Here is an 11,602-nt window from a genome sequence, read left to right as displayed (position 1 = left end):
GGTGGATGAAGAATTGAAAATGAATGGGAGAGAGATGAAAAGGTGAAAATGGAAAATGAAGGAAAAAGGGAAAAAAATGGCTTAAGGGAATTTTGGTCTTATCATACACTAATCTTTGTTTTTTTTTCTCCTACGTTTCACTATAAATTATAAAGCTTTTACTATTAATGCCTCAATTTATTTTTAATTATATATTTTTAATTAACAAAGTGATCTAAGTAATAAAAATTTCATATCCATTTAAAAGGATAGAACCAAAATGATTGGAATACTATAAATGTTTCTATATACTAATACACATATTATAAACTATTATATCAACTTTTACATACATAATATAAAAGGAAAATGTTATAGTCACTAAAATTTTTATTACAAAAAAAAAACTTATAAATTGATGTGGCAAAAATATATTTTGTGCCATGTCAAAATTTAGTTTTATATATTTGATTATACGTTAATTTACAAGACTTATATAGTAAAATTGTTTCTTAAAAAAAAAAAAAAGACGAGTGTCATAAATCATAATTTCATAATTCATAAAAAGTAACTCACACATTTAAAAAAAAAGTTAAGATAAAAATTATACAAAACTTGAGTGCAAGTATATTTAATTTCTCAATTTAAGAGACACATCATGTTTATAAAAGAAAAAAAAAAATCCCAATTCAATAAATACAAATTATTTATTTATTTATTTCTTAAAAGGAATTAAATTTAATCGTTGTTCGTATTAAATTATGAAATTGATTCGAACTCTTTTGACTTTGAGTCTTTGCTTTTGTTATGTGGCCTTAATTAAAAATTACTAGCTTTTGCATTTTCCCTTAAAAAGGATAAAAATCTCTCAGTCGTCGACCCCAAAATCACGAAAGAAATTTTAAAGAACGGAGCAGAACCCTAGAAAAAGCTGTCTCATCTCATTTCTTTGAACACCAACACACAGTCACAGACCCTTTGAGCTCACTACTTTTGTGTGAGGTAGATAATGGCTTCTTCGTCCTCTCAACCCTTAAAAATGGTGTCAAATGCCTTTCCTCAGCCTCCGCTCTCAGTTCAGCCTCAACCTCAGCTTCAGCTTCAGGCTCAGCCTCAGCCTCCCTCTACTTCTGCAGCGTCCTCTTCTGCGCGTAACTATATTAACTTTTTTGGGTTTTATTTATTTATTTCATGCGTTTTCCTTTTTGGGTTTTGATAAATAGTTCTTGTCTTCGTACTTAAAATTCTGAGCTTTTTTTTTTTTTTTTTTGGGTTTCATATTTTTTGCAACAAAAGGGTCTCTCTGTAAAAATAATGAATGAAGTTTTACAATTTGGTGGACTCTGTGGATGAAGAAAGGCAAATAAGAAATCAGAACTTGGGATGTGACATTTATTCATATTTTATACTTTGTTAGAAAAAATCAGAACTTGGATTGGGTCTTTATGTAAAATGGCTGTGCATATTCAAAATTTATAGGAGTAATTTAGTTGAAAAATCAGAAGGTGGGATGTGATCTGTATGTAAAATGGCTGTGCAGATTTGTATTATATTTCCCAATTACAAGATGATGTTATTGCTTAAATAGTAGACTAGTTCACTTCTATTTTTATTGTAATTAAGCAATGTTTCTTATAATATTGCAAAGTGCTTTCTCATTGTTGACTTATGTTTAACCCATATGTTTGTTGTTTTAATATGTATTTGGCTTCATGTTCATCTATAATATAAGCATATTTAGCTTGAATTTGTTTTGCTAGCAGTTGTAGAGAAGTATTCTCTAAAACTTGTGTGGATGGAATTTGTTTAGGCCGTCTAGACCCCCCCTTGATGTACAAGAACCGTCTACAGGAATACACACAAAGGTCTGCCATTCCACAGCCATTATATCAAACTACGAGTGAGGGACCACCGAATGCACGAAGGTTTAGGTCAACAGTGGAAGTGGATGGAGCGACCTATACCTCTCCGAACACTTTTTTGCATAAAAAAGCAGCCGAACAAGATGTTGCCAAAATTGCACTAGAACACATATCAAAGAGGATAAGGGATGAAGGATGTCCTCTCATTCATGAGGTTTGTTACATCATGACTGTAAACTTGTAATATATTTTATCTTTTTGCAAAGGATAGAAGATTCTATATTTTTAGGTTGAAAGATGCTTAGATTGTGAGACTGAAAGATGCATGTGTGTGTGAAAGATTATCTTCATCTGTGAAGATGACCTTTTCATTTCTATTATAATAAAGATTTGGTGACTTTAAGTCTTTACGACATAATTATGTAGGTTGCATCTTTTCTAGGTAGATTAATTTTGACCATCAGTAATTTAATTTAGATGATAAATATTCAAGCTAGATCATAAGGCTAAAAGATGCTTATAAAAAAATTCATGGTCATAGTTGCATTGTAATATTAAAGGTACAACCATGTGCTTGTTATTTTGCTTTAACATTAACATCTTAGATAAATATTATGTTACTATTATTAATGTTTGTATGGTTATTGTCTTATTGATAAGATATGTGTTTTCTAAATGACAAGCTGACAAGTGTGTTATTGTTGGAGAAAAGGGATTCTTTTTTTTTTTTCTTCCCCAGATTAGACTTCACTTATTAAGCAATATATATATATATATATGTGTGTGTGTGTGTGTTCTCCCTAGTATCACGATGCTGTTTCCAAAGGCATTGAGATTTATGAGTTTCTTTGTGAGAAGAATGGTAGGGGTTGAAATAATATCATTACGTCACTTTAAATTTGTAACTCATCTAATTATGAAACTTGCACTTTATTGTTTAGGTATGTGAATGTAAGGAATTATGAATGATGAATGCAAATATGAAGTGTATTGTTAATGTGCTTATAAATGTAATATAGGCTCAATTTGCCGAGAAATAGGTTTTTATTTATGTATGTTTGACATATTTTATGTTAGATGTTCTATTATTCCTTCCAGGATTGACCAATATCTTTTTATTTTTTATTTTTTAAGTAACCTTTTTGTGGTTATTTTCTAGGATACGGTATTTTGCAAGGCTATACTTAACGAGTTTGCTCTCAAGATGAATTTGGATAAGCCTACTTTCAATACAGTTCAGCCAGAAGGGTTGCTACCAGTTTTCATATCTTCTACGGTTTTTAATGGTGTATGCTATACTGGTACCCATGGTCGGAACAAGAAAGAAGCTGAACAATTGGCAGCGCGTGCTGTTATTGTATCTCTTTTAGGTATCTTTTCCTTTTTGATTAATATGAAGTTTTTTTAAAATCTATTTATGCCACATGTGTTCTAAACTTTGTGGCTAACTAATTGGGGATATAATGCAGGAAATTCTGGGTCAGGAACCATTCTTACTGAGATAATAAAGTCTAAAGAAAAACTCTATGCTGCATTGCATAAAGTGAAAAGTCCAAGCCATGCCACTATTAGTGCCATACCCCAGAGTGTTAAAGTGCAAGTTGCAAGTCCAGGGGCCTCCTCAGGAATTCAAGTCCTCCATGAACAGAAAATACCAAAACCTGAACCATCAACACCACTGATCAGTGCACAAACCTCATCTCAAGCAGTCAATCTTCCAATTGAATTTGTGCCTGCTGTTTTACCAGAGCCTTCAGGTGTAGGTCCAAGTTCCTCAAAGAAGCGCCGCAAGAATAAGAACAAAGCTAACAAGAAATTGCGGTCTGACACTCAGTAAGTCTTAGCCTCTCTCTTTTCATTTCTGGCATGATTCTTTTGTCTTATTTGCTGTTGGTTTCATTCTCTTGTTAATATTACTACTTCAGGCACTTATTAATTCTTCTTTGCCTATGGAAATAAACTTTCAGAAATGATTCTCCCCTTTAAAATTAATTCATAATTTTTGAACTAACTGTGCATTTATGTTGTGATTTGTTTATATCTGACCCTGTATGCTGACTATAATTTTCTGGGAGGTATCATTGGAGCTACTGATTTCAAAAAATCTTTTCATTTAATCCTGCAATATTTTTTGGAAAAAAAAAAAAAAAATAGACAGCTATAATAATCATGTTATCGACAAGCAGAGTATACTTTTTTCTGAGAAATATCCTGCTCATTGAATTTATATTTACTGGGGACTACTTTCTTCACCCTTTGCTCATAGTTATTATTCATTTGCACTCCCACTTTGAAAAATTATTGTTTTACTCCCTTAATTCAATCATAGAGAGTTATTGTTTCAATTTTTTCTAAAAAAAATAGTTGTTAAACAGAAGAGAAAAGAAAATGATTTCCTTGCCAGTTACCTTAAGAACCCATCCTTGCTAATGCTCTTCACACATGTATTCCAGCCACCTGACCACGCATGGTTTTAAACCTTTGGTCATAATATGATGTATTGGTGCCTTTGCCACTAAACACTGTCGTTGAATGTTGAGCTGCTGGGTCATATTCTTTGATGTTATGAAGTCTGAACCAGGGGCATTGTCATATTTAATCGGAAAATAATTATTAAAATATTAATCCATATTGTTTGCAGTGTTGTAAACAGTGTGCTAGGCATGCTTAAATTTCAAAGCTCAAAGCTCCAAGGTCTGATGGAGCTTTTGGAAGAAGCTGAAAGCATGCCTAGGTGCACTTTTTATTTTATTATTTTATATATATATATATATAAAATTAGCAATCATTAAAATTAACCACTCATTTTGAAGGAAATGACATGGGCCATTTTTTGATTATACAAACACTATTCTTAAGATTCTATACAACGCAGTGTTTTGTTTACATATCATAAGAAACAATCAAGGATAATTTCTATTCTTGTGCTTTTTGGTTTTTGCCTTTTCATATACTTCATTTTGATCATAGCTATAACAATTATGTATTTTTATAAAGCAAAGAGAATGATGCTATGTTGTCCATTAATAATCACAAGACAATGATACTTTAACTAAATTCTCAGGTTGAAGTTGCTTCATGGTTAAATACTTTAATTGGATCTATGTAATTTCTTGTTGCTACTTACTCCTTTTGGGAAACATTTCCCTATCATGCTGCTATTTATTAGTCATAAAGATAAAAATAATTTAAGCTTTTTGTATCTTACTGAGGAAAAATGACATTTTCAAGGTATATGGTTTCATTAGACTAACACATCTTTGTCCTTTGGATGATCATTGAGGTCATAAATTAGATACTTACATAAGAAAGAAAGCTTGATCTTATATTTCTGTCAAGTTACTATCTATTCTTGTTCTGCAAATGTTTGCAAATTCCTCACTCATATTAAAACTTTTCTTCACTAACTCTTGAAGCTGGCAAGCATTTGTCTTTCTTTCTCCCCATTTCATGCCCTTTTGCATCACAAATCTATTTGTGCATGATGCTGTTCTTGTATAGGTGTTTATATTGCATAAATGAAAGTGAATCTGTTGTTTAATTTGCAGGTTCTCAATTGCCGAAATGCCAGTAGCTCAAGCCCCAATGACTCAAGCCCCACCTTGTTCGGTAGGCCCGACGAATGAACTGGCTCATTTGTGATGTATCTTTTGTGTATTTAGTTTAGCCTTTTGTGTATGTATTGTGTCTGTATTTAGTTTAGGGCTTTAGGCTGACTCAAAACTCTCATCTTGGGTTTTTTAAGACATTAATAATTCCTCCCTGTTTTTGTCCGAGTGTTATTAAGGACAAAATTTAGGTACAGTTTCTTAGGTGTTGTTTCTTAGATTTTCTTCTTAAGAGTCAACCATGTGGCTACTTAATTAAAGAAATACACTTTCAATTCATGTGAAAAAATCCACATGGCAGAATTTTAAAAAGGGAATATAAGGAACAGTACTTAAGTTTTGCTCTATTAAGAATTATATTAATTTTTCCTGCTCCCTGGTGTAAAGATCACTTCTGTTTGGAAAATAAATGTTAAGTTGGTAAAGTTAGTGCTATTCATGATATACGCCTCTGAATTTTTTTTTTCACCTACTATGATATACACAAGTCTAGACATTGGTAAGTACTGTCAGATAAATGTTAAAGACAAATGCAAAGGGAGGCTGTAAAAGATTTTCCAATTTTCCACACTTTTTTCTGGTCAATCAAAAATATTTTGGGTTTGATAAAAAATTTCACAATAAAACAAATACATGAAGCCTTTGTACACAAATTCATTATTTTCAAGAATCCTTCCCAAGAGTTATCACACCTTGTCATTGAAATTTTTGGTCCCATGAATTGCTTGGCTTTTATTAGGGTGGGAGGAGTGGCTTAGAATTAATAGAAGAGGATCAGTTGATTAGGCTATTGTTACAGAGGCAAATTGGGGATCCGAAATCCACAAGTCCCCACCCAGCAACGTCGTTTTGGGTGGGGAGGGTTTGAGAAATATATATATATATATATTTATTTATTTAAATTGAATATTTTAATGAGTTAATAATTTTTTAGTGTGAATAACTCAATTAATTAGAGAAACAACATTGTTTTAAGAGAACATATTTCAAACGATAATGAATGGAAGGGCTAGAATGACAGAATTGTTACAATTAATAGATGAAATGACAAATTATGGACCCAGAGAACCAAAATGACAATGCACCAAACTTACAGAGTTTAAATTGTATTTTTGTCAATCAATCATTTTTATGCATATCTTAGTTAGATTCATTGATTTGTATACCTATTATAATCATACGATGTAGATTTGCTTCAAACGTGCATTTAACACAAAAGATAATAGGTTCACGCATCATTTGTTAAATTTTCTAATTTTAGATCATGTAAAATGAATAAATAAATTTTTTTTTCATTAATTAGTTTTTGTCCACATGTTATCTAGATAGATCCATGCATTTTCTATGAATAATAATGATAATAGTTAAGAGAGAAGGCAATAAGGTAGCTCATTGTCTGGCTTGGTTTGTTGTTCATGTGCCAGGTTTTTTAGTTTGGATGGAAGATATTTCTTCCAGTCTTTTTCTGTACTCCAAGTTGATTTAGCCGATGTTTCTTCATTTAATGCATTATCTTTTTTCTCAAAAAAAAAAAAGAAAGTTCACATGATCATGTGAAATAGGTTCGATTCAAGTTCATGATTTTGTGAATGCATTTGAAATATGTTCATTCATCGTGTATAGAAAGCATCTAGGACTTGCAATTGCATAATCATATTCTCACATGCTCATACATTTTCATATGATTTGGTTGATGGTTCATGCATCTCAAGTTAGATTGTCTTACATGCTTTTATTTCTTGTTCATCTTTACTAAACATGCGATTCTCAAAAAAAAAATCTTTACTAAACATGCCATCAATTTATTTCTTTTATGCCTAATTCGTTTGTGCGAGCTTGTTAACAATTTCTTTTCATTATGTTAACAACTTGTGCATAAAGTTACTTATTTATTTTTTCATTTTGACATCTTTATCATTATTGTATGATAAGATAGGTGAATTGGTTAGATAGGTGAATTTGCTTGTATTAACCATTCTACACTAGAGACCAATTTAGGGGCAGATCCTTAACACATTTCCACACGGTAACTTAGCCTCTCAACATAGTTTATGAGATGTAAATTAGGTCTTATCAATGCAATTATCCTTTGTATTTTCTTTTCAAATCTAATTAGGAAACAAAGCTGTGTAAGCTTCTTTTTAAATTGTATCTAGAACCAAAGTGTTGTAATTTATATTCTATTGACATTGCATGTAATTCTCATTTATGACAATAAAGTTTCTTTTATGGGGTTTTCATAATTTTCTTATAAATTATTTAAGTGAGTAAGTGACGACTTCATTATGTGTGTCCTAAATTAGGGAGAATCAATGTCAATAGCAGATCTCAACTTTCAGATTTGTAAGTTGGAGATTCATTCTTTTTATCGATTAAAAAGGAAAATCTAAACTCTAAAGCGGTCTCCTCGGATTGTGGTTCTCACATTTATCATTATTTTTATTTGTTAACTCTATTACCTTAAAATGTTGGTGGTTATTTGACTGGTTTTGCAATATTAGCAACCAAAATGGTCCTCTTAGAGCATCTACAATAGCTTATTTAAAATTTCACCCAAATTTAAGCCAAAACCTTTTTTTTTTTTTTTCCTATTTTAACTAACCACTTTTTGAAATATAGTCTTTTTTTTCACAAGCCATTTTGGTTTTCCACTTGAGAACACAAGATAACCCAAACCCAATCCAAACATGAATCCACAACTGTACCCCAACAATACAACTTTCCAATGAAACCCATTTTCAAATTTGAAATCATCTTCTTGAGTGGTTGACGATGGCAATAATTATCGTCCCTCATCATTGCCACAAGCTCTTGTCATTGGAAATCCACATAACCCCAGGTTCCATTGTAAGAATCATTTGTAAAGGTATTGAACTGTTTAACTTGAGGTATTTGTCCAAAAAGATAGTTTTCTGATAGGTTTAAAACTGCCAAGATAGTTTTCTAATAGGTTTAAAACTGCCAATGATGTGAGATCTTCCAATTGTATAGGAATTTCATCTATGAACTTGTTTGAGGAGAGATCTAACTATTAGAGATTGGTTAATTTTCCCAACGATGGAGGCATACAACTTGATGAGTTGGCTCTAATAATACTCGCCCCATATTTGTTCTGCTTTGAGATATGAAGCAGAATTGGATATTTTGGGTGTTTAAGGAAGAGATACTTTTTGAAATATAGTCTCTAACATCTTCTCTATCATTTCTCTATTTCATTTAAAAATACTTTAAAAAAAAAAAAAATTTGATTAGGGTGGGCCAGGGTGAAGGTGTAGATAGTGGCAACTCATTCTTAATAAAAGAGACCGTGCCAAGTGTTGTTTAAAATACAATAGGTTCTCATTTTATTTAACCTAGACGACAATTTAAGTATCATTTGAATGTATAAGCATATGAAATGTCCGATAATCTAATTCACACTCTATTCACAGAAAATCCAGGAGTTTGTGACCAAAATAATTAAATTTTCTAGGTCTTTGAAATGTGGGGATTGTCGAATATTACATATGCTCAGGAAAATCATGAAGGTGCCATTGAGGTTTAGGCTTCATGCATCAAGTCGGACCAGGGATTCTAGTGATCTTGGGAATTTTCTAGTAGTAAGAGTCATATGACATATCCTTTGCACTCAAAAAGGACGAAAATGAAAGGACTTCCAATCCCACAACAACATATGGTTCCCAATCCCATGTCTTGTTTGGGCCGTGGTCATTATTATATATCTAAGATGCTCATTGCTCAATTTCTTTGCTTTAATTATTTTGGGCTTTAGCGTTTGTGTTCAGACTGGTATAGGACCTCAAGTTCCATTCTATAATCTATAGGAGTGCCATGTCCGATTTTTCTTTACCTCTTGACAAAATTCCAGACCAATACTCATGACACGTTTTTAATGTGTAATAAAACAAAGACCCTCACAATGTGAAATTTTCAGCTAAACAAGCCGAAGCCGGTGACTTAAGACACTCTCTTGGAGTTGGAGATGCTCTTTGACGTTACTTTCGTGACAACAACCAAGAGTAGGATAGGCACCGACAGAAAAGTGCTTGACTGGAAAAAGTATTTTGTATACTATATGTCATACATATCAAAATTCAATAAACGAGAAATATGGATGCAAAAATAACTACCTACTAACATACGTCTTGTTAGTTGGTTACTTATTTTATACTAACATGTCTCACACTTATTAGATTTTAATACCACTGACATAATATCATTTGATACCAAATACCTTCTCGTTCAGATGAGGCTATTTTTATTTTAGATTTTAGCTGTTTAGCAAATACGCATGTATATCCTTTTCTATGGCCCCAGCAAAAATGGACCTTCTCGGACAGTACTTCTTACGGGCATACTGAAGCACAGGTTGTCATGGACCATTGGCCTATATTAACTCACCCATTAAAGAAGGTAAAAAACTCACCTGTAATTTGCAGTACAATTTACACCACCTATCATTCAACTTTTTGGACAGTTTGTTGAGGTAGTGAGTTGTCTACAGTAACAATTATTTTTTGCTACAATTTTGTAGTATTTGTAATGTGGTAGCGTGAGGAGTTGTCTATCGCTTTTACATTATTCTTTACTAGTCACAAGTCACATCACAGTTAGACCAAGTTTTGGCAAAAAAAAAAAAAAATGTTAAGTACTAGATTTTCTCGTTGATGATAAATGTTTTATCTTCCAAAAAAATAGAAAAGAAACTATCCATGGCATTGGCAACTGGTAATTATTATCATCATCTATCATCTATACATAAACAACAACGTACGTGTGGTTAAAGAGCTCAACTCCAAGCCACTTGAAAGTTGTTCTTGTACAATCAAATGCGTGCGACAATGAGGTGATGAACTGTCTAAATTATACACACATTTTCTTCCACCCTTTTTCTAAGCTCTTCTCTTAGTAAAACAAAGGTAATCAATCACTCACTCTCATATTGTGGAAGAAAAATACTAAGCATATTACAGTTGAGATGTAGTAAAAATGTAAAATCATAGTAACATACATACATAAAGCTTTAACCTCGAGAACAAAACCTGATATATATATATATATATATTGATACAAAAAAGTTCCATAATATATAAATATATCATATATTATATGATACACACGTACTACACAGTTACACAGAGTGATCAGGACCGTCCATCATCATCATCATTTTTATCAAGATCAATAATCTAGGCTAGCTAGGCTCTACCACGACTCTCATCAAGGCGATTGATCATGTAGAGAGCGTTACTAGTAACCTTACCCACATTCCTAATCTTCCTCTTCACATCAGACTTGAGCTTATTCCCATCAACGCCTTGAAACCCATCAAGACACGTGTCCTCATACGTCAAAGCCGCACTTACCCAAGTCTCAGCATTGCTCATCTGCCACCTGAAAGTTTCGACACGCAGGTGCTTCAGCTCGCTCAGCGTCTGCCTCAGCTCCTCCACCGACTCCGATATCTGCTCCACACAGTCGCTCAGCGCACCTCTCTGTCTCTTGCTGATTTTCAAGTCTTTGGCTTCGCTCACTTGGGCCAAGTAGTTGGAGACTCGCTTGGCTCGTGACAGGCTCACTTTCACCGCAGCTTGGGCTAAGTCTTTGGGTGTCTTGGCTGGTCCAGTGTAGGACGAGAGTGTGCGGATACAGACGTTGGGGTAGCTAGCGTGTTCACAAGATGAACGGACCAGATCTTGGGTTTGGGTTGCAGCATTGGTGGGTGTTCGTGCAGATGCGAAGTGGGAGAAGAAAACAATGTGTTGGAATGCTAGTGTTAGTGTTATTAGAAGACAGAATGGGTGGTGATCAGCCATTGTGATTTGTGGGAGACAGAGACACACTTTGAGTTTTTGAGTGGTTTCAAGTTTCAAAACTTTCAAGATCTGAGTGTGTGTGTGTGTGTGAGTGATACTTTGTTGTGTTGGTTTAATAGGGGTTTTGTAATTGAGCATTTGGTAGGAAACTAGAAACTTGTGACTATGGTCTTAAAGCTGGGAGGAAATTACTAAATTGCCATTTTAATTAATTATTAGGTTAAAAAGAAAAAGGGGAGTCGGTGGGTTCATTTACCTCATGCTTCATGACAATAATAAGTAACATCATGTGTACTATATGAGACTTACTAAGGTTATTACTTAAACCATTCGTCTA

At 33.0% G+C, this 11,602-nt stretch overlaps 2 protein-coding genes across 2 annotated transcripts; one reads left to right on the top strand and one right to left on the bottom strand.

The window, feature by feature from the left end:
• Positions 1–782: 782 nt before the first annotated feature.
• On the top strand, positions 783–5,794 carry LOC112022509 (double-stranded RNA-binding protein 4). Its single transcript, XM_024055121.2, has 5 exons — positions 783–1,130; positions 1,790–2,055; positions 3,001–3,211; positions 3,311–3,674; positions 5,390–5,794. The coding sequence occupies exons 1-5, from the start codon at positions 989–991 to the stop codon at positions 5,481–5,483; spliced, it is 1,077 nt and encodes a 358-aa protein (XP_023910889.2). The 5' UTR covers positions 783–988; the 3' UTR covers positions 5,484–5,794.
• Positions 5,795–10,478: 4,684 nt separating this feature from the next.
• LOC112033354 (pectinesterase inhibitor 3) lies at positions 10,479–11,379 on the bottom strand. The gene has a single exon (XM_024066135.2). The coding sequence runs from the start codon at positions 11,263–11,265 to the stop codon at positions 10,648–10,650; it is 618 nt and encodes a 205-aa protein (XP_023921903.2). The 5' UTR covers positions 11,266–11,379; the 3' UTR covers positions 10,479–10,647.
• Between the last annotated feature and the right edge of the window lie 223 nt (positions 11,380–11,602).

Source organism: Quercus suber, unplaced genomic scaffold (genome assembly GCF_002906115.3).
Source record: "Quercus suber isolate HL8 unplaced genomic scaffold, Cork oak 2.0 scaffold_131, whole genome shotgun sequence".
NCBI classification, from domain to species: domain Eukaryota; kingdom Viridiplantae; phylum Streptophyta; class Magnoliopsida; order Fagales; family Fagaceae; genus Quercus; species Quercus suber.
This window is presented reverse-complemented; position numbering and strand designations above follow the sequence as displayed.